Source organism: Pseudorasbora parva, chromosome 7 (assembly GCF_024679245.1).
Source record: "Pseudorasbora parva isolate DD20220531a chromosome 7, ASM2467924v1, whole genome shotgun sequence".
In the NCBI taxonomy this organism is placed as follows: domain Eukaryota; kingdom Metazoa; phylum Chordata; class Actinopteri; order Cypriniformes; family Gobionidae; genus Pseudorasbora; species Pseudorasbora parva.
Genome location: NC_090178.1, coordinates 21306055 through 21330082, shown reverse-complemented (window position 1 = coordinate 21330082; position 24028 = coordinate 21306055). Strand labels below are relative to the sequence as shown.

Below are 24028 nucleotides of genomic sequence, written 5' to 3'. Positions count from 1 at the left end.
TTTTATACTGTAATCCTAATCAAATAACTGCAGCCTTGGAGAGCATAAGAGACTTCTCTCAAAAACATTAAAAAAATCTTACTGACATGAAGCTTTATTCTTTATCTCTGTCTTTTTTTATATCACCCTGTTTTGTTCATGCTCTGTTTACATTTCTTTCTCTGACAGCCAGTGATCGAAAGTTTGAGTTGACTCCTATAGCTGCTATCAGTGTCCATCTTTTGGGCAACGATGGGGCGGAGCTTCACGTCAGCGAGCCAATCAGTGTAAGCATCCCCCTTCCTGCAAACAGTGGATTGAAAGAGAATGATCACATCCCCGCCTGGAGGTTTGACCCTAAACTTGGTGAGTTTATTACACACACATTCGTCTTAGAATGCAGTGATGCTTTGTTGCACCAAAGGTGCTGAAGGTGTTTCCTGCCCGAAGCGGGTTTACTGTATGTTTTTATGTGAGGTTGTGATCTCTTGAAAGCCTTCAGATTTCCTGTCTTCCTGGTTTCTGAGGCGAATAAGTCCAAAGGAAGTGTTCAAATCTGAGCTGGGGGGAAATGATGTTGGACTGTTTTTGAATCCTTCTTAAGGAATTTTGATGGAAAGAGGTTCCTGGGGTCAAGAGCTCCCCTTTTCCAGTTTTCCATTTCCAACTTGTGCGCGCGCAAACACACACACACACACACACACACACACACACACACACACACACACTTACTTTCTTTTTTCATGACCAGAATATCGTTATTGTTGTTTTGTTTTTTACAAAAAATAATCACAATTAGTATTGTAAATAGGAGTAGAGAGAACAGGACGAGGAAATAGTGGAAACATCCATTTTTTCTTTGCATTTACAGTAGGGTTGCTACGAAAGACTTGGCTAAGTGAAAAGACATTCCAATATCCTGTTAAAGTTGCTGTTTTTTGCTGTGATTTTGTGAGATTATACAGATTTCACTGGTGACAAAAGAGATTGTTCAGTAGGCAAATCTCATAATCAAATAATACACAGACAGAATTAATCTGTTCCAAATCAAATCCAAGTCACAAGTGTTTTCACACTGTTGCTTTCATTTCTTATCCCAGACTGAGGTGAAATTCACAGGATATTGTGCCAAAGTATTTAGAAATGTTGCCTGATGTATTGTAATGTATCATAAATGTATTGCTTTAAAATGTACAATAAATAACATCTATTGAGTTTCTTAATTCTCCCAGTTGCTTGGAATTGATTGTGCCAGCCAGTTCTCACACTGTAAGAGGTCCAGTGTTTATATTTCCTTCCCAGCAGAGGTCTGGACCGTACTTTTTTGGGATGTGTTTGAGGTGTTGTTGGTTTATTGTCCTGCGATTCGGGATCAGACTCAAACATTTATTGGGCGAGGGCTTGCAAAATTCCAGGGCTAATTTGTTTCCCAATCGCGCTACCAAAATGTACCACCGGCCTACCCAACGGGTTATCATAAATAGTGAAATAACATTCCTTTCTTGATGTGGGTTGTTCACTCTCTTGACATGTTTTGAACATGCTGATTTGTCTCCAGTGAAATTTTGCTGATGCACGTACCCGCTGTGTTTATGATTCGCGATTCGTGGTTTTACCCAGCAATGGGCTGGCCATGTAATAAAAAAATGACATTCCAATTAATTACGGGTGGATGAGAAATAATTGTTTTTTTTGATAAAGTCATTTATCAAGTCCCTGTGGGCGAATAATTTCGGTCTTGAATCATTGCTGATTTTCCACATTGAAGTTTTTAAAACAATTCCCCATTTGTACTCAAGGGGGAGTCAAAACCCATTATAATATGCAAAACTGTTATCCAATCATAGCAATGAGCTTTTACTTTCAAGTCTTCAATGCAGCACGCCCAAAATAACCGAGGGTTCCACGAGCTAGGCTCACAACCAGGGTAGAAAACGGCCTATTACGTATTCATTATGATGTTTTTGAAAGTAAAAACCACACAAACATCATTCATTGACATCAGACAACGGTATAAAAAAGCCCGTTCATGAGCCCTTTAAAATTTCTTATTTCTCTGTATTTCAACATTCTTGGAAACATTTGGGATAATATAAGTACACAAGTCAGCAAAAAACATAGCATGGTTCTAGTGGTTTTTGGATATTTAATCCAAAAATCGTACATTTTGTGCCTTTAGCAGGTAATATCAGATGTTTTATCAGGCTGTTCTTACTTTTATATGCCCATGTACATAATACTGTATGGGGTTCAAGGTGTTCTTATTAATTTTTTTATTTTATTTTTATATTTTGCTTTAAATATGTATCTACTAAAAACAAACAACTTAATAAAATGCCCTCATCATGAGCAAAAAAAAAAGTTAAATAAAATAGCAATTAAAAAATGTGTTTATTATTAACATTGTTTATTTAATGCTCTTAATGCGCTAAATGAAAAGGGTTTGGATAAAGTTTGCTTGACTAGATACAAATATTTTAGGATATAGTGTCGAAATATCATTACTGTAAACGACCCTGGGCACTTGTGGTATGTATTGCTCCGTTGTTTTGATGTGCTGCTCACTTTAAACCATAGAAACTGTAAAATGGTTCTACCATTGTCATTAGGTCTTGTGATCCAGTTGTAACCCAGTCAGGATCCAGATCCTGGCCACAGTCTGCTATTACAGTCCCTTTCTGCTGTATATCTGCTGGCTTGTTTTTGATTTCAGAGTGGAGTGACACTGGAACAGTTTTCTCTTGATACTTCAATTGTCTCTCAGGTTTTTACCTCATAAATCTGAACTTTGAATATCCCATAATTTCACTGTGGTAAGATGATCATTGCTATAATTACAACCCAAAGCCAATCTGGACATATCTTCATTTCAGTCCTCTGTATCTCTCCCACTCTGTCTGGCCAAATTCACTCAGCATTCTTATTTTTTCTCTCCTTGCAATTACTGTTTGGGTCACATGAGGTAATCTTTTTTCAATACCACTCTCTTAGGACATCTCCTTTATGTATAATAATCTATCTATCCGACACGCAGTACTCTTCAAACGTTTGGGAACAATAAGATAAGTTAATGTTTTTGAAAGAAGTATCTTATGTTCAACATGGCTGCATTTATTTGATCAAAAATACAGTTACAAAAAAAAGTAATATTGTGAAATATTACAATTTTAAAAATGTGTTTTCTGTTTTAATGTTTTAAAATTTAAGTTATCCCTGTGATGGCAAAGCATTATTAATATTAATAATTAATTATGAATGCTAGTTTGGTGCTCAAGAAAAAAAAATATTAACATCAATGTTGAAAATGGTTGTGCTGCTTATTTATGTGGAAGCCATGATGCATTTTTTCAGTATTCTGTGATTAAATTGAAAGTTCAAAAGAAGAAATTTTTCTACAGCCATACACATACAATTCAAATGCGTGTCTTTGACTGTTGAATCACAGTTGTTTTGTTTGCTATTTGAGTGTTTTGCAGTGGTTTAAAACTGGTTGAAGAGCCCATTCTGTTGAACTCCTTGTCCTAGTTCTTGAACTCCAGTACACCCCCCTAAATGTGTCTGATTCAAGTCAGGTGAACCCAACTAGTCATTAAGGCAACTTTTTGATTTTGAAAACATGTAGTTTTGTACATCTCTAGTGCAAATAAATACACATTTAGTGTGTATTTATTCAGAGACTGCATGATGGACATGAAACTTGTGTTCATATATATATATATATATATATATATATATATATATATATATATATATATATATATATGTATATGTATATATATGTATATGTATATATGTATATGTATATGTATATATGTATATATATATATATATATGTATATATATATATATATATATATATATATATATATATATATATATGTATGTATATATATATATGTATATATATATATATATATATGTATATAAATATATATATATATCTCCCTATATATATACATACATATATGTGTGTGTGTCTGTGTGTGTGTCTGTGTGTGTGTCTGTGTGTGTCTGTGTGTGTCTGTGTCTGTGTCTGTGGCTTTAAAGCTGAATTCTAAAGCCACACTCAGAGTCTTCTGGTCTTTAACACTGACTGTTTGACCACTGGTCTAATTTATGATGCGTTCGACAAATCTTGAGGCTTTGCCTCAGAAGCCTGAGACTCACTCTCACTCAGAGGCTCGCTTACACTCCCATAGCAGGCTGGAAGAATCTAGCGTTGTGTGTGGGAGGCAGGAAGACAGGCAGTGATGGGTCAAGATGTGCACACACAGGATCTTCAATGAGTCTTTCCATTCTGTAAGCTCTGATATGTTGGGTTTTTAATGTCTGCTAAGCCAACCAATAAGCTGATCGTTTTAGTACAATAAACTGATTGTGTCTTTTCCATATTATTGACCCTTAAAGGGATAGTTCACCAAAAAAAAAAAAAAACATTTATTTTTTATTTTTTTGGTGAACTATTCCTTTAAATGCATAAATGTTTCTGCAATCATTATTACATATTCAGGTCTTTAGAGATCTGAATCTATTAGTGCCGCAATAGTATAAAACTATTATTTTTATATATTTTATAACAATTACAAAATAAGTCAAGCATATTTCATTGCCTGGAAGGGTTCAGTTTGAGCAGATGATTTTTATCATCATCACTGTCATCACCAGAGCTCAATTCCCCTATACATTCAGCTAATGGCTCATATTGCAATCAATCATATTTCAACATCTTCAAAATCAATATTTTGATCGCTGACAGCTTAAACAGATCCACCCACCAAGTGACAGTGACAGTAAATCACTAAGCCATTTAAATTTTGATAATTTTATGCCTTATAATGCTTGTGTATTCTTTTGTTTTATGCCTCTGGTAAATATGAGTGAATCATTATGTATTACATTATGTATACATTGCCACCTTAATGATAAAGGTAAATTGCACTTATTGAGTCATCAGATATTCAATTATTGTTGTACAGGGAAAAAAATTACTTGCACTATAACATACCTTGGGTCGCTATAGTGAACCCTGTAAACTTTTTTACAAAAATATTTCAATGAATATTTTTCAATGAATACTAAGAAGATGGTTAATATCCTACTTCAACCAAATCAATGAGGGGTAGGATAGTGAATGATGTCACACAAAAAAACTGAGGTAAATACATTTATTAAAGGTAAATACATTTTAGATTAAAAAGTCAAAGTGGATTTAGGCATCACCATATTATACAGTATGAAACATGGATATGGATTTTAAAATTAGCTAAATATAGCATTTAACAGTGTATTGAATTATTAGTGTAATTTAAACAAACATTAAGCAAACATTAAATGACTGCAAAGGATTTCTAAATAAGGGAAATGAGCATGGAGTATGGGAATATATGTCTGAATCTGCAGAAGAACAAGAGAGACAGAAAGAAAGATATTGTGGAAAGTACTGAGGGAGAATCCTTTTCAAATTCATAACTTCAGGCCTCGTCTCTGGGCTGCTCTGTTATCACTGTTGTCTCCTAGCAGCCGTTCGTAAACAGAGCAGAGAACAAGGTGGAAAACATCAGCTGGCACTAACTTGATTTCCTTTCTTAAGGCACAGAGATGTAAGCTGCTTTGTTGTCTGTAGTGCACTGGAGCACGGGGATATGCTGAAAAAAGCCCCTGGCATCACACAGCATACAGTGATTGAACACCCTGTTATTTTGCAAGTTCTCCCACTTGGAAATCATGGAGGGGTCTGAAATTGTCATCATAGGTGCATGTCCACTGTGATAGACATAATCTAAAAAACTAAATCCAGAAATCACAATGCAGCTAACGACCTCAAACAGATACATCTAATTTAGGATAATAAATGAAGTAGAGGTGGACATTTTAAAGGCAGACTAACAGGTCTTTGAGGGTCTGAATTCTAGCTGATAGACAAGTGTTCAAATACTTATTTGCAGCTGTATCATACAAATAAATAGTTAAAAAATCATATATTGTGATTTCTGGATTTTTTAAAATATATTATGTCTCTCACAGTGGACATGCACCTATGGTGACAATTTCAGACCCCTCCAAGATCTCCAAGTGGGAGAACTTGCAAAATAGCAGGGTGTTCAAATACTTACTTTCCTCACTGTATAAATGACACTGTTCCTCCCAGTGTTTTCTAATAAGAGCACTCCAATGAAAAATGAAATGTCGCTGCAAAATAGAAAACAGTCACATGGTTTCATGACTGTGTTGAATACATGTATGTGGGTAAGTGTGTGTACAAAATATGCTGGTCTTTACTTTCTGACACCCCTTTAAAGAGTGTTTATGGTTAGAATTAGGTTAAGGTTAGAGTCATACTTAGGTGTGTGTGTGTTTATTTATATACAGTATGGGTAGATGTACACACTACCATTAAAGGTTAAGGTTGATTGCTTCTATTCAGCAATATACACTGTCAGTAAAAGACATTTATAATGCTAAAAAATAATTTTATTTTCAATAAATGTTGTTCTTTTAACATTTCTATTCATTAAATAATCCTCAAGAAAAAGTATTACTGTTTCCACAAAAAAATTTGGCAGTGTAATTTTTGAACATTAATAATAAGAAATGTTTCTTGAGCACCAAATCAATTATATGATGAATTCCCTCACAATTTGCCTACACCAGACAAACATTATCGTTCTTCCTTACCTAAATTTGTTTTTGTTTTTTTTTACCTACTCTACCCATGTTTTCTTCATTATTTTGTCCTCCATAATCATATTAAGCAGTGTAATATTTTCAGTATTTATGATAATTATACTAATAATTTATGATTATTATTTCTTGAGCAACAAAGTATTATATTAGAATTATTTCTGAAGGATCATGTGACACTGAAGACTGGAGTAATTGCTGCAAAAAATATAGCTTTGCATGACAGGAATAAATTATTTTAGTGAGCATAAGAGACTCCATTAAAAAACATAATATCTTACCGATCCTAAACTTTTGAACGATAAGCACTATATAGTGATCTTCATGGTTGTTGCTTGTCTTGTGGTTGACTCAATGCAATGGATACTGGATGAAAGTCGATGCATTAGTGTAAAACCATTGTGAAATGTCAAATAAGAAAGACACTGTACGTATGCTGAGCACAAGGCAGATCAAACAGAGCTTTCTTTGCTTGGCAGATTGATATACTGTAGAGTTCTGCATGTGAGTATTGTGAGAGTGGGAAGATTCCCAGTGATATTCCCGTGCACAGCCGGTCATGTGTGGATGGAGGTAATAGATTATATAAACAATGCTGAATCATTCTCCAGCCTCCCTCTTCTTTGTGTGCACATCAGCATTTCACTCAGTACACTGTGTTTATGTGACTTGAGTCACCATTGCAGTGTGTGTGATTGCTTATCAATTGCTTATATTATGTGTGATCAGATCCATATTGTGCTCAGGGAGAAAAAGCAAAAATTCTTATGAACTTACAACCACAAAATATGTATTTCTTCTCATGGTTGTCTACACCAGACAAACAAACTACCTAAATTAGTTATTTTACCCTCTCCTCTTCCCTTCTTTTCTTCATTATTTAGTCCTTAATAATCTGTCCATCAACAAACACTGCCACCAAGTGGTCAATAGCAAATAACCCCATCCTCATCCATAAATTCAGGGGTGTTTATGGATCTTGTTATTGGGAGATGCGAGGGTACGTGGCTCTACCATTGAAGAAAGTGCAACGGCTAACTTGGATCATGTGTGCCTTGATAACCAATCACATTACAACCTTGACCTCATAGAGTTTCGTTTAAAGTTGTTCACTGTTTACGAATAGCATAGAAATAAAGGGGTGGTAAAACACAATTTCACTTTTCTAACTTTAGCTAGTGTGTAATGTTGCTGTTTGAGCATAAACAACATCTGCAAAGTCACATCGTTCAAAGTTTAAAGCAAAGGGAGATATTTGCTTTTAAAGAAATCAGTTTCTAAGGACTACAGTAAACGGCCGGTTTACACAGTCTTTTCCTCCAGACTTGCTGACATCAGAAGCTCCAATATTTACATAAACCCCCTCATCCAAGAATATTAAATTTTTTTATTGCTGTGCAGAGGAGTAGGCTGGAGTGTGATAGGCGGTTAGCCAATCACAACACGGCTGGGCCAGCGAACCAATCAGAGCCCATTGCATATTTCTGAGGGACTGGCTTTAGAGCCAGGAAACCATCAGACAGAGCAGTGTGCATTAAAGATAAAATGTATGAAAAATAATGCAATTTTTTTTAAACGAAGCATGAACACAATCAATCCTTTGAAAGAATCTGTTTTACCACCACTTTAAATCGTCGTCGTGAACTGAATCATACCTGTCGTGCAATTGTTCATGACTTCTCTTTTTTTTCAGTCTAAACTCTTTTTTTTTTCACTCTAAACTCTAAAAAAAATAAACCAATCCAAAACTAATGTTTAAGAACAAACATGTTGAAGATTAGCCGATTGGCTGTCGATTAATTAAATAATGAGCTATTTCCTCCAAAAAGCTGTTTATTCTGCATAAATGAAGCATCTCCTCCATTGACATCCATTAAAAAAAAACAGCCTCTTGTATCATTCCCTACCTACTGTAATGTTAGCAGGCATTACGTTTTAATACTTCAGGGATTCGACAGAGTTTAGCTCCAACACACCTGAACCAGCTAATCGAGGTCTTCAGGATTACTAGAAACTTGTTTTGGAGGTAAACTCTGCAGGACACTGGCCCTCCTGGAGTGGAGTTTGACACATGCTCTAATGTGCTTTAGCTTTTACATTTCCACTTGATATTTTCGTTTATACTCTTAATGGAGCAATACTTGATTTGAATCATGAATCCTATTTGAACTGGAAATGCATGACAACCCAGACTCAGGTCCTAATAGAGGCACTTAGAGGTTTGTGTGGTTGAGCTTTGGCATGGCTTTAATCGCTGTCTGACCCTTTAAACAGTTGGCAAAGCATCTAGACAGAATAATGCAGTAGAAAGTATAATGAATGCATTGTTTGTGATCATTAGCGAAACCTGATTGGATGATAGTACAGTGTGAGTGTTTTGAGATATCTGCACTGCCTGGTCTCAACACTCACCTGCTAAACACATACGTCCTCAAGATGGAGGTTTATATTTCCTTTGTGATTGATTAAATGATTGTATTTTAGTTGTGATATTGCTTACTAGCCAGCTATTATGTAAACTTAATAAAAAGCCACACTCTACATGTTTTTATTTAATCAAAAGATAAAATATTTCGAACATGAAATATAAAGTTTTTATTAAATGCATGTGTTATATGTGTGTGTTTGTTTAGGGGCCTGGTTGAAGAGCAGTCTGGGATACATCCAGAGAGAGGGGAAGCAGTTAACTCTCACATATATTGCCCCTCAGCTTGGATATTGGGTCGCAGCCATGTCTCCCATAAACACAGGTAACCATTTCTGGCCATTTTTCCTTTCTATTTCTCATCTTTGTTCCGTTGACACTGCATTCTTTGACCCTTTTATATGGCCATTAATGCAGAGAAGTGCCTGACGGGAAGACATAGAAGTGCTTTGTGGCAGACAGAGTTATTGACTTCTATAGATGTTTGCACATTCACTGTGCTATTCATATCCACCGGCTGAGAGAATAATGTCATTATGTCGGTTATTTCAGTTTGGTGAAAGTTTTGCATGAAAATAATGTTTATGGGAAATCTCTACTGTTAAAAAGTTTTATTGATGGATACAGTAAAGTGGAGGTCAGGAGGACAGTGAAAATGTGAATTGGATGGATGGATTTCTAACAGTTTAACAGCAAGTATGTATGTTCTGTTGTAGGTCCAGTGGTGGCAAAGGACATTAGCACTTATCACACAGTCTTCCTGCTGGCCATACTAGGAGGCATGGCCCTGATACTGCTCTTCCTGCTATGCCTGCTGATCTACTATTGCAGGTGAGTCTTCTTTTGACTGAGTAAGCACAAAGCCTATTAAAAAAATGTCTAGGAAAATACATGGTTTCTTGGGTTGTGGAAGACGCCACTCTTAAGAACAGTATGCATTTATTCTACATAGAAATATTTTTACTGTACAACTGTATGTTATTTTGTCCAAAGATAGCCCATTAAAGGTGCACTATGTAGTATTTCTGCAGTAAAATATCCAAAAACCAGTAGGCCGGTGTTATATATTTTGTTCAGTTAAGTTATTACAATATCCCAAATGTTTCCAACTATTTGTAAATTGTGAGAAAATTGCAATTTTAACCAAGGAGCTGGGACGTCTGAGCATAGTGTCTGAGGGAATCGTCTGTCAATTGCATCATATCTGTTACCCTCGGTTTCAGGTTTTCTTTGGCAGAAACGCTTTAGCAGTGTAAACAAGTGTTACAGCAGCCGCTGAGTGAACGCATAGAGTAACATCACATACCATAATTTTCAATACACTCAAATGTGTCTAATATGATAGACAGAGCTACGTTACCTCCTACTCGTGACCGGAAAAGCGTAAATAATGCCGGCAACTGTGTCCCGTCCCGTCATAATAAAAGTCCGGCTGCTCGCGAGGCGTGTTGTTCATCTCATTAACAATCGCTCCAGCGGCCTTGCTCAGCTCTACAACACTCTGTCCTGCTCTGCTTCATACTACAGTAACGTTAATAAATGCATCCACCAACATGATTTCTGCCCGAGTCCTATCCCGATTATTTTCCACCGGCTGTGAGGTGAAGACCACGTCCCAAGATGCTGCGCTCGAACTTTGCGTCATCAAACTACGCTTTTGTTTTATAAATAGGTGCCCTCTAGCGGACGGAAAAGTTGCATAGTGCACCTTTAACCAATTTACATAAGAAATGTAATACCAAACATAAAATAATTCTAAATCACTATTGTCCAATGACTACAAAAATACTGCTCAGATAGAATAAATATCAAAATATTGATGTTCGATGAAAAGTCAAGGTTGACAACAAGTGTCCTTTAAGATGTGTGTTGATATTCAGTGGTTCAACAAGTTTCTGTACTTTCAGGAGGAAGTGTGCGCGCTTGCGGCCTGCCCACAGGAAGTTTGCTCTATCCTCAGCTTTGGATGGCACTAAACGAGACCAGGCTACTTCCATGTCCCACCTGAACCTCATCAATGAGACTCACCTAGACCACAGTGGGGCAGAGCCGGACATGCACACGCCTATGCTTAAACCCACCCCCTACGACTCCTCCACCAATGAGCTTGCAGCTTCCCATGGCGAGCTTCATTGCCGGGGTTCCAACCACTACAAACACTCAGTAGAGATATTTCCCCTCAAGTCAGCTTGTTCAAACAATCCCTCTGAGGGTTACGATTCCCCGGCGGGACGCGGGGAGTATCGACGAAGCTATACATCCATCACGACCTCATCCGTCCATCCCCTCCACATGTCAGTCTCATCTTCATCCCCCCATCCCTTGCATCACACGACCTCTGCGGGACGTCTCTCTTCTGCAAGTAAATCGAGCCTGCGAGATCCCCGTCTCTCTCCTGTTTCGGCCACATCCATAAGTCCAGTCGGATCCCCAGAGCGGGAGCAAGGAATTGAGCGGCGGGCGGCAGACTTTATGTTGTCCCGCTCCGTAGACCATCTGGAGCGTCCCACCCCACTTCCCCGACCTGGAGCCCTGCTCTGCTGCACCTCCGAATTGCAAGTCAACCAGGGGGAAGAGACGTATCGCAAGGCTCGGCCGACCCTCGTTATTCCTGCCCATTACATGAGACTTCCAGGGACGCACCCTCTGTCGGGCCAGGCGCTGCTTTTGCAGTCGGACGAACAGAGTGAATTGGAAACCATTCAGGCGGAGCTCAGCGCATGTCATCAGCCCCAGGGCCAAGTCCCACATCCATGGGGCAAAGGAGAGCAAGAAGGAGGGTCACAAGGGACGGGGGACAACCAAGGCGGAGGAGCAGAGGAGTGGACGCTGCAGACAGCTGCTCTTTCCGCCGATCTCTCCATCCCCAACTCTCTCAGTCAGGCGGGCCTGGATGTTGTGCAGATGAACGGAGAAGATCAGATTCTGGCTGAAAAGACTTTGATGGAGCTCAGGGGAGGAAAGCCACTCCCCCACCCCAGAGCTTGGTTCGTGTCACTGGACGGCCGCTCCAACGCGCATATCCGCCATTCCTACATCGACTTGCAGAGGGCAGGATGCAACAGCAGTTGTGTCGGAAGCAATGACGCCAGTCTGGACTCTGGGGTTGATATGAGCGACATCACACCGGGGCGTCGTATTCGTGATAAAGTCAGGGTTAAAACTAAAGCTGGAGCTCAGCCCACGGTGCCTATTGGATATATGCCACTAGTATTTGTAGAAGATTCAAATGCTAATGCGGAGAGCAGCGGTAGCCCCACACCAGTTTGCAGCCCAGAAGAACAATCTGTAGGGGGTTTATTGCAGGAAAAAGAGAGGGAGGAGGAAGACGAAGGGACTTTGTCACCCCCCACTCCTCCACCTGAGCTTCCTTCACCACCTCCTCTCCCTGATCCTGTGGTTGAGACAGCAGAGGAGACGGGGACAGATTGCGAGGTTTTTAGGACTGATGAGACTCAAATGCACATGAGCAGCAGCCGGCCTGACAACCTGGCCGTGCCCGATGAAGGAGGTGAAGACGAGAACAAAAAGAGTCCATGGCAAAAAAGAGAGGAGCGACCACTACTTGCCTTTAACCTAAAATGACATGTCTTTTAAAGGGATAGTTCACCCAAAAAGGAAAATTGATTATTTTAAAGCTTTGTGACTTAAAAATGAAATGTCTGTTTGTTCATACAGTGAAAACTTTTAAAACATTCTTCAAAATATTGTACTTTTTCCTGCGGAACATAAAATGTCATATAGGTTTGAAATGTTGTGAGGGTAAGTAAATGCCAGAAGTTTATTTGTTTTAGTTTTTTGGTGAACTGTCCCTTTAAGTGCTTCCCCTGTGGTCCCTTGCTGGACTGTTGAATGGAGTTGCCTTATGAGTGCAGGTCTGTGCGTGGCCATTTGCCTGTGGCAATGAAAGCCAAAAAAGCCGTAGCACAAATAATTATTGGAGCTGCTCTGCTCCACGAGTCACGACTGAATGAGGAAAAACAAACTGAAGTTTCCAGGCAAAAAAAACACCATTAAATACCACCAATCTAATGCACAAATGCTATGGCTTTCCAGATATACACTTTCAGAAAAAAAAATATTGCAAGCCATTTTATTGAAGGTGAAATGTTGTTTAAGCTTTATGAGATGCTGCTGTTTTTGAGCAATATGACATCTAGTGGCAACATGTGTACACTGCAACTATACCACTAAGTGTTTCCCAGTACTTATTTTTGAACATTTTATGGGATGACCGGTGGAATGTCTTCCACGTCTTAATGGGTTAAAACACAAAACCACTATAATGGGATCCACAGTCTAAATCTCACCCATGTTTAGTTGTATTGGTATCATGTATTCATGAGTAGAATACAGCTGAAGCTTTGTGAAACCAAATAAGTTTACATAATGCACCATTTGTTCCTGTTAATCAGTCATTTTGGCTTTGGTGTTGAGCACGTTTCTTTTGACTGTAGGATTACAGTCGCACTTCTGCCAACATTGCTAGTGGACTTCAGAGAAGCAGACCCACCTGTAAAAGAAGAAAGAAAAACACTATGCATTGCTTTAAACTGAAGGATAATGTAGCTTTAGATGCTTCTTTTTTATTTTAACCACTGTATTTTAATTTCAATGTATGATTTTTGTTATAATTATTTTGGTTTGGATTTGCCTTAGTGTGTGAGTGAAGTGGACGGCACATTCAGATGATAAGACTGGATTCAAACACAATCACTCACATAAACAGCACCAGCTTTTCTTTTTCCAATCTGTCAGTTTTCTCTTAAGTGCCTTTCTAGTAATCATTTATATCAATCATTAGATTTCCTTTTCCTTTCAAACATTATCAGTTTGTGTGATATAATTTGATGTTTTTCTCAATTTATTGACTCCATGTGACATTACACCGTCCTTTGATCTCAATATATGTGTTAAGCGTTTTAATGTATCTGGATGTACAGTGGAGTCCAAAAGTCTGAGACCACACTAAAGACTTTGACTAATTTAAAGGGGGGGTGAAATGCTGTTTCATGCATACTGATCTTTTTACACTGTTAAAGACTTGGAATCCCATACTAAACATAGACAAAGTTTCAAAAGTTAAGGTGGACGTTTGATGGGAGTATTTCTTTGTCAAAAATACTACTTCCGGTTAGTCATAAGTTTCGGCAAGTTTTTTGAGATCATGCGTCCCCATTGACGTTAGTGGGGGCGGAATTTCCTTGTATGGGCCTTACGGACAATTCTACCGGAAGCGCGTGAGAGAGAGAGAGAGAGAGAGAGAGAGAGAGAGAGAGAGAGGGAGAGAGAGAGAGGGAGAGAGCGAAAGCAACAGCCTACGCCCATCAAAGCGCTGGCTTGTAGGATGCTAAACAGGTGATATAACCAGTAGCTACTGACTTACCCACTGATAGGCCGGCGGTCGATCTGTATTAGCACTTTCCTCACGCGACGGGCGAATCACTTTCCTCACAGAGCGACTCACTTTCCTCAGGCGGCAGGCGAATCGCTTTCCTCACTGAGCGAATCACTTTCCTCACGCGGCGGGCGAATCACTTTTCTCACCGAGCGACTCACTTTCCTCACGCGGCGGGCGAATCACTTTCCTCACTGAGCGAATTACTTTCCTCACAGAGCGAATCCCTTTCCTCACAGAGCGACTCACTTTCCTCACGCGGCGGGCGAATCACTTTCCTCACAGAGCGAATCACTTTCCTCACGCGGCGGGCGAATCACTTTCCTCACTGAGCGAATCACTTTCCTCACAGAGCGAATCACTTTGCTCACAGAGCGAATCACTTTGCTCACAGAGCGAATCACTTTCCTCACTGCAGCGCGCTGCTGCACACGTCATTATTTAGCTCCACTCACACGACACGCCCCCACCCGCTCGGCTTTTTTCGGAAAGACTCGGAACAGCGCATCTTTCTTATATAATTATAAAAAAAATAAAGACTTTTCAGAGATATGCAGGATGCAATGCTACTCTATAGGTACTCAAGATTGACATGACACTGACTGAAACTGAGTGTTTCACCCCCCCTTTAAACATTAAGTAGTTGACGTATTTGCAATTCGATATGGGTCACTAATTGAATATGCAAATGTGTTTATGCAATTCGAGTGCTGTTGTCATTGATGCAAAAAGTGGATGCACCAAATGTTTTATACAACTTTACTCTAGTTGTTATACTGACAGTATTTGTCATTAAAAAATACCATTGAATCTTTGAATTATTATTTTTAATTTACACCAAAAAAAATTGATTAATCATTTTTACTGGTAGTCTCAGACTGTTGGATCCCAAGAGTTTGGCTCCCACTATGTTCAGTGCATTGAATGAATCTGCTGTCTCCTTTTTTGCCTTGTATGTATGTACATAATCATTCACCCAGCTGTTTATGCCCATGTGAGTGTGTGTTGCTCGATATTTCTGTGTGTCTGTTTCAGACATACTGTGCGGTGTGTGTATGTGCTGATGTAGGACTGAAAGCGATGTATATTTGAAGGCTGTTGAAGGTCTGATATGTTGCCAGGGTAACCACTTGGCAAGAACCCGTGTGTCACTCGGTTCTTCTTCAGCAATCTACTTTGAATGTCTGGGCTGGTTGTTTGTATTATAATTCAGGCCTATTATCCCAATAAAGCAAAAACAAAAAACAAATAAACACTAGTTGAACATTATTTTTCAACATATAAATTCTGATGAAATATAATTAAATACAAGAACCATCAGGGTAACTTTTTGTTTAATCAAATTTTTATGCTCACCAAAGCTGCATTTATTTAGTGAAAAATACATTAAAATTGTGAAATAATGGAGATACTTTTTTTTTACAAGATTCTTTCATGAATAGAACGTTCAAAGAACAGCATTTATTTGCAGTTAAATGTATTACATTTATGCATTATTTCAATAGAAATATTTTATAACATTATACATTTCTTCCCTTTTTATCTATTTAACGCATCCTTGATGAATAAAAGTATGTTTTTTAATATTACCACAAATATTTGAATGGTATCACAAAAAAAGCAATATTCAGCATATTAAAATTATTTCTGAAGGATCATGTGACACTGAAGACTTAAGTAATGATGCTGACAATTCAGCTTTCATATCCCATGAAATAACATCTTAAATTGATTAAAATAGGAACCCATTGTTTTAAATTGTAATAATTTCTCACAATATTGCTGTGTTTACTTTTTCATTAAATAAATGCAGACTTTGTGACCATAAGACTATATATTTATATATAAAAAATTTATTTTCAACTCGAGTTAAATATTTTTTTCATTTATGGTGCACACACCGTTTTTAAATGTCATAGTTATTTTATACCTTACACGCTGTTGTTTTACTTAGCTTTTACACATTTTGTCAAATAAAGCTGATTTTGAGTTAGGGTAAGCAATATTATATAATATATATAATCTTTACAATAATAATGACAATCATTTTAATTGTATCAGAGGCATTCCACTATAATGTACTACATGCCAAATTCTTATGTATATATATTGATTATATTCATTATCATCAATACAACATTTTAATACAATTATTTGAGTGGTGCGTTTAAAATGCATATTGTCACGTTAGCTTGTCCTCGTCTCCATTTACACTCTCATGAGCTGTTAGTGGCAATACTCGGTAGACGGTGCTGTTTTCCCTGGTTTTTATCAAGTAGTTTTGTCGTGAGGATTTGCAGCAGATTCATCCATGATGGCGGAGGACAGCGAGTCCGCGGCCAGCCAGCAGAGCCTGGAGCTGGACGACCAGGACACCTGCGGCATCGACGGAGACAATGAGGAGGAAAATGAGCACATGCAGGGGTGAGCACGCGCTGAAGATCTGATGTTTGCGCGAGGATTAGCCACGGCAAACCGACGCCGTTTAACTGCTACAATGATGTAAACAAATGGCTAGCTTAGCAACCGGGTATCCAGGAGGAGAATTACTGTATTTTAAACCAGTCTGCTAACATAATAGCTCGCTAATTGTGTAATGGATGTATAGCGCCTTGTATAAACATTTAAAAGAGCATAGATAAATGTCGACATTTACTTTATGCAGCGTTTGAATCAAAGTAGTTAGCTATAGCTAGCTCGATATTAATGTTGAAGCATTCATTTGAGCTCAGCAGTCAGACAAGTCCTCCAGGCTCTTCTGTACTATATTTCTAAACATATTTGTTATAATGTGATTTTTAAGTCGCCATTATTGTTCATATTTACATAGTGACAGTGAAAATCATGCGCCTGGTTTCATTAGTATGTCTTGATTTCTGAACAATACAAACACGCTTGATCCTCTTTATGAGCTGAGCATCAGCATTGCAGTCGAGCATCTTTGTCAGCTCAAGGACCGATGATGGTGATAACGGGTCTGTTGTCAGGCAGACTAACACCCTTTAGGAAGCCCCATAAAGTTTGACCTGCTTTTATGAATAGACTGAGAATTGTTTTGTGTTTTTCCCCCCACTCTGACACTCACTCTCCAGGCTATTGTTATAGCACACATGACACTTTAACCTGTCATAGCTGTCTTTTAATCTCTGAAACGGTTGTATGCTTTGTTAGTAAGGTATATCTAGTATTTGAAAGGTTTTGTTTTGTTAAGGAGTCCTGGGGGTGATCTTGGTGCAAAGAAGAAAAAGAAGAAACAGAAGAGAAAGAAGGAGAAGCCAAGCTCAGGAGGAACCAAGTCTGACTCAGCCTCTGATTCTCAGGAGATCAAGGTTTCTGCTTTGTGTAATGGACTGACTGTATAATGTTGTAAAACCATTGTTTTGTTAAAAATAAAAAGCTGATTTAACTCTATTCCTGTCACAGAACCCTGCCATTCCCATGCAGAAACTGCAGGACATTCAGAGAGCTATGGAGCTCCTTTCCACCTGTCAAGGTCCAGCCAAAAACATAGATGAGGCCACAAAGCACAAGTACCAGTTCTGGGACACTCAACCTGTGCCCAAACTCAGTGAGTTATATGTGACCTCGGCATTAATCCTTAAACAGTGTTGTGTTCACCAAGCAAATCAACTAATTGTTTATACAACCACAGTGTCACGAATTCAAGCACAAGATGTCTAGTTACACAATCGTTCAAAAGTTTGATTATTATATATATATTATTATAACTTTTTTTAACGTAGGAACTGGGACGTGTGAAGGAGTCGCCTCGCCTGTCAATGGCATCATATCCGCGTTACCCTGCATTCTGCTTTTACTGAAAAATCCATGGCAACATAACGTCTCGCTGCATACAGATATAGTTTCGTTCAGACATGACCATGGCAAGCAGACCTTTGAACAAAATGAGAAATCAAAAAAAGCACCAGTATCGACCAAGCATCAACCTGCTGTGGTCTCTCTTAAAGCCAATATAGAAGTAATGTAAACTGTAATTCCTTGACTGGCCACTAGGGACAGGCTCCAGAAAGAAGCAAAATCTCATTGAGCCCCATGTTAAATTTTCAACTTTACAGCAGAAAAAAACATGTTTACAGCCTGGTACAAATTGTGGTTTTGGCCTATACGCAGGGCAATATGTTATTTGCCCTTCATGACAACTGTGAGGGGGGTGAAATTTTTTTATAACTTAACTATAATCTTTCGTTTACATTATAAAAAGCCTTGAAGTTCTGCATAATTAAGGGCGTGGTTAATTTGACTGGCAGGTGGATAGCCATTTATCCAACGTCTATAGTCATTGCGTCACCTGAGCTATGGCAATGGCCAGCTCGTCTCTACGCTTCAGAACGGCTTATTGAAATCCTATGGGTGACGTCACGGACACTTCGTCCATATTTTTTACAGTCTATGGTTTCGACATAACATTTTCAAGAAGGCGACAGCAAAAAAAATACATATTTTAGCTTTGTGTCACATGACCCTTCAGAAATGATATGCTGATTTTCTGCTCAAGAAAAAAAATGTATCAATGTTGAAAAAAAATTATATGATGAGTGGAAAGTTTATTCATTTATTAAATTAGTGAATATAAAATAAAAACTAATCAAGTATTTTATTTTTTAACCAACATCACAATCATGGATGTGTGAATGTGTTTTTGAATTATTAAAATATTAACTTAAATTTGGGGAGTACTTAAAAGAAAGTATTTTAGGTTAAAGGGGTATCTTAAAAAAAAAGGGATCTCTCTCTCTCTCTCTCTCTCTCTCTCTCTCTCTCTCTCTCTTTCTTTCTTTTAATTCCCTCAAATTTATATAAAAAGCACTACCAAAATAGCAAATGAAAATTACCCTTATTTTCTGGTCTATACCCAGATTTTGCACCACAAACATCCATGATGACATCCATAATGTAAACCCAGATGTAGAATACCAGTCTGGTCTGAAGTGATATAGTCAAAAGATCAGATCTGTGAATTAAGACTTGCAGTGTAAATGCAGCCTTTAAAAGCTCCCTCTGTCTTTTGCAGATGAGGTGGTGACTACTCATGGACCAATTGAGCCGGATAAAGAAAATATCAGACAAGAGCCATATTCCCTTCCACAGGGCTTTATGTGGGACACTCTGGACCTTAGCAATGCTGAAGTGGTACGTGCATGTTTGAAATTACTGCTTTTTTTGCTTTTCATTGAGATATAAAATCATCCTATGTATACAAAATAGTGATGTTTTCTCTTTTCTATCTTGCAGCTGAAGGAATTATACACTTTGCTAAATGAAAATTATGTTGAGGATGATGACAACATGTTTAGATTTGACTATTCTCCTAACTTTCTGAAATGGTAAGTGAACCGTTGATGGTTTGCATTATATTCTGCCCATCTAAGATGCACGAATGCAAGTTTAATGTTGGTCTCTCTCACTGTAAGGGCGTTACGTCCACCGGGCTGGCTACCCCATTGGCACTGTGGTGTCAGGGTCTCATCCAATAAGAAGCTGGTTGGGTTCATCAGTGCCATTCCTGCAGATGTCCACATTTATGACACGTGAGTATGAGACCACATCACATTGATGTCATGATTGTAAATTCTGAGAGTAGTTCATGGTTACAAACCTCAATATGTAGCACTAATTCTCTGCATCCAAAGGTTGAAGAGAATGGTGGAGATTAACTTCCTCTGTGTGCATAAAAAATTGCGCTCAAAGCGCGTCGCTCCTGTACTAATCCGAGAGATCACGCGGCGGGTCAATTTAGAAGGAATTTTCCAAGCCGTGTACACTGCTGGTGTGGTCCTGCCCAAACCTGTTTCTACATGCAGGTACTAAATCCAGCTGGATTGCTACAGCCCTAAATCATCAGTTTGTGTTAATTACTCTCATTTAAGTTATTAGACGCACTTCTGTGAGATTAAACCGGTTTATATCTTTACAGATACTGGCATCGCTCTCTAAACCCCAGGAAGCTTGTGGAGGTTAAGTTTTCCCACCTCAGCAGAAACATGACACTACAACGGACAATGAAGCTCTACAGATTACCTGATGTAAACATTTTTGTCATTTCAAAATAAGAATCCTGGCTTTTATTCAAGACGAACACTCTTAATGGAAAGTGCATCTAGAAATGAAAGTTGTTGTTCCAAATCCATGTGCTCCCCTCCCCCTTTAAATGGTATTCTCTGATTTAATTCTGTATTTTTCTTTAGAGCACTCGTACCCCTGGTTTGAGGTCGATGGGAGAGGGGGATGTAAAGCAGGTGACAGCATTGCTGCAGAAATACCTGAGCCGGTTCCACCTGAGCCCTGTCATGGGGGAAGAGGAGGTTAAGCACTGGTTCTTACCGCAGGAGAACATCATTGACACTTTTGTAGTTGAGGTACCTGCTGGAACATTTATCTCTGTGTGCTGTATGCAATTTAGTACTCCGCTTTAACTTCACATGAATGTACTCACTCGCATAACTCTGCTTCCTTCAAAGGGCTCTGATGGGATGCTAACGGACTTCATCAGTTTCTACACTCTCCCATCTACAGTGATGCATCATCCGCTGCACAAAAGCCTAAAGGCTGCTTATTCCTTTTACAATGTCCACACAGAGACACCGCTCATAGACCTGATGAATGATGCTCTTATCCTAGCCAAACTGGTATGATCATAACACTACAACGCATCAAAACACAAATTAGTTTGTAAACCCAAGACAAAGAATATTTTACTGTGTAAAATAATCTTTTATTTTTACTTTGAAGTTATTGGATTTTGTTCTTAATGGATGATTACTAATGATTTGCTGTTAAATTTTGTCTTTGTATATTCTTATTTTTATTCTCTTTGTTTTTCTGGGATGTTTTGGGGCGACAGAAAGGTTTTGATGTTTTTAATGCGCTGGATCTAATGGACAATAAGACTTTCTTGGAAAAGCTCAAGTTTGGGATTGGTGATGGTAACCTGCAGTATTACCTGTACAACTGGAAATGCCCTCCCATGGACCCAGAGAAAGTAAGATTCATATAAAATATAAATTTTTATAAATCTTTTTAAGGGATCATGACAGATTTTTTTATATTTGAAAGTGTTCTTTGAGGTTCACTTTTAATAAATGAATATTAAAGGAACTGTATCTAAGAAATGTATTTCAATTAATCATAAAATGGCCCTGATATGTCATTAGACAGTAAGAAATCATGTTAATTTCAAATACTATATCACTGACAACAGTAGTCCGGCCAGGATATTGTCATTTAAAAGTGATGTTGATGTTGACCTGAAGTGTGTGTTTTGGCCTGAAGCTCCACCCTCCACCAATCTACCAATCGCAAAGTCAGTAGTGCTCTGTAGTGTTCAGTAGATCTGGTATCCGGGTTGCCAGATCTGCTCTAGTTACCACAGCTGCAGATACAAATGTTCCTGCTGGATCCTGCAGCCTATCTGGCAACCTCGAGTCAGGAGGAGGGGGAAGAGGGGATACACCGCTCTACAGTCATTTAAAAGGGATTGCAGTACCAGTTTTTGGCCACAATCTTACATACACTTCTTTATAATAATAAAAAACATTCAGTATGTGGAAAAATCTGACCCTCTGTTACCCCCTTTAGTTCAGAGCTAGTGCTAGTGCCGTTTAGAAGTTGGTTTGATTGACGAGCCTTCTAAGAACCGTTTGCCTTTCCACGGGCTAGAGAGCCAGCACAGAGCCAGGTCTTGCGTCACTGTGAACGTCTCATCTTTCTATGCAACGCTAGTGAGGCAGCAGGAAACGTAAACACACCAGGGTTGTTCGAGATGCATCGGCACTGCACAGACTAATTTGTGTACGACATTAAAATAACACGAGCAATTCAAAAGCATAAGGAGTCATATGATCTCGCTGTAAGTTACTTTGATGTCATACGGCGAACCCACATTGGCATCAAAACACAGCAAATCCAACGCATTCGTGGAGCTTGCCGTAATTTGTATAGACGGAGATTAGTTGTGTTCGTCTTGTTGGTCACGGTACCAGCCGCTGACACAAGCGGTTCTTACTTCTAGACCAGCAATGTTTTTGTGCCACTTAAGAACCACTTTTCCTGGTTCAGAGCTAGTGCTTTGGGTGTCGAAAGACAAAGAGCCGATTTGAAACTAGCTTCATCTTTCATCAATTTTTTTTTTTTCTCTAACTCTGTTACTGTACAAAACAAATCGCAAAATGAACAAGCCTATAATGCAGCGACCTGATCTGGGACGTCATTAAAATAAACCATCCACTTGTTTTCCGACACTGAGCGCCAGTGGGCTACAGTGCAATTATGTATAACTTTTAATTGATGACTTGCTCTGCAGGCAGTCATATACAAATATATTTGTGCCAGATCCCACTATATCAAAACGAACCATTTTTGGAGATTGATTAATAGATGCTTTCTTTATAATGAAATGGGTGTTTTAAGCTATGAAACTTGCAGCATGTTTTAATATGATACAGAGACCTCTAATGTCAAAAGATCAAGGCAAATTTAAATGTCATGACACCTTTAATATATATATATATATATATATATATATATATATATATATATATATATATATATATATATATATATATATCATACACACAAACTACCTTGTAGTTTGAAAGGCAATGCTCCATCAGTACTTTGCTGTTTAGAGATAAAATAAGCCATATAAATGTTAAGATTGTGATGATAGTTAGTCCTCAGTAACATTTTTGGAGTGTGTTTTAATTCTTTTCTCCATCCTTCCCAGGTTGGCCTTGTTTTACAGTAACTGGCTGCTTCGAGTTGGATGCCAACTGATTCAGAGGTCCATCTCGAATTCTCTGACTTGGACGTAGTCTATGTAAAGAGGAAAAACTGACATCCATTCAAAGTGAATGAGTTATGTTGTGCAGCTCTCTTAGGTCTTGTTCCAGTTATTGAGGGGTCTCCCCTCCTTTCTCTTTGTCTTTGACTCTCTTTCTGAGAATGTGAGAACATTTATCAAGGTCAAACACATCCGCAAGCTGTATACATATACAAACATACATACACACACAAAAAATACACTTTTTTTTTTCCTTTACATGCAATCCTTTTGCAGAACATGTTTGATCCCATGTTTTTTGTCTTTTTGTTCATTTGTTTTGTATTATGAAGGAGTGTTGATACATTTGTGTGAATTAGCAAGCTGTACATTTAATGCCAGATATTTATTACGTGTTGTGAGGTTTACAACGGAACAGGACCAGGGGTTGAAATCCAAAGTCTTTTCTATGGAGCTGCCTTTGAAGTCATATAGCGTTCGGAGTTCCTGCTGTCTGGGCGAGGGGAGGGAGGGAGCGTGAATGGTTACACATGTGAAAGAATGTTTTGCATTTCGAAGCACAACATTACTTTGTTTATAAAACGGCCAGTTTGCTCTGAGGTGCATTTATGTTTTAATATGTTCATTAATGTTTTATTTAGGTTTTGTGTGTCCAAAAGAAACATTTCGAATTTTCAATGTGAATTACTTTACATTTTGTTTCATGAAGTGTCACACCTGATGTAGCTCCCCCAACCCCCCCCCC

General features: G+C 38.4%; 2 protein-coding genes across 3 annotated transcripts in view; both read left to right on the top strand.

Annotated features, from left to right (window-relative positions):
* Window positions 1–14070, top strand: part of fam171a1 (family with sequence similarity 171 member A1) — a 38843-nt gene extending 24773 nt beyond the window's left edge. For both annotated transcript variants that reach the window (XM_067448570.1, XM_067448571.1), the window contains exons 5-8: window positions 169–345; window positions 9294–9410; window positions 9802–9916; window positions 10993–14070. In XM_067448570.1, the coding sequence (XP_067304671.1) occupies window positions 169–345; window positions 9294–9410; window positions 9802–9916; window positions 10993–12670 (2087 nt within the window). In that variant the 3' untranslated portion in view covers window positions 12671–14070. The remainder of the gene's footprint in view (window positions 1–168; window positions 346–9293; window positions 9411–9801; window positions 9917–10992) is intronic.
* A 2678-nt stretch (window positions 14071–16748) lies between these two features.
* nmt2 (N-myristoyltransferase 2) lies at window positions 16749–24027 on the top strand. Its single transcript, XM_067448565.1, has 12 exons — window positions 16749–16907; window positions 17695–17812; window positions 17907–18051; window positions 19516–19634; window positions 19737–19828; window positions 19916–20032; window positions 20135–20305; window positions 20419–20527; window positions 20690–20860; window positions 20963–21130; window positions 21346–21483; window positions 23227–24027. The coding sequence occupies exons 1-12, from the start codon at window positions 16795–16797 to the stop codon at window positions 23245–23247; spliced, it is 1482 nt and encodes a 493-aa protein (XP_067304666.1). The 5' UTR covers window positions 16749–16794; the 3' UTR covers window positions 23248–24027.
* Window position 24028: the final 1 nt, after the last annotated feature.

Excerpts from the sequence above, each read along its gene's own strand:
- nmt2 (XM_067448565.1), top strand. The coding sequence starts at position 16,795 with ATGATGGCGGAGGACAGCGAGTCCGCGGCCAGCCAGCAGAGCCTGGAG. Across the intron at positions 17,813-17,906 it reads CTGATTCTCAGGAGATCAAG|AACCCTGCCATTCCCATGCA; the intron begins GTTTCTGCTTTG and ends TTCCTGTCACAG. Across the intron at positions 20,861-20,962 it reads TTGACACTTTTGTAGTTGAG|GGCTCTGATGGGATGCTAAC; the intron begins GTACCTGCTGGA and ends CTTCCTTCAAAG.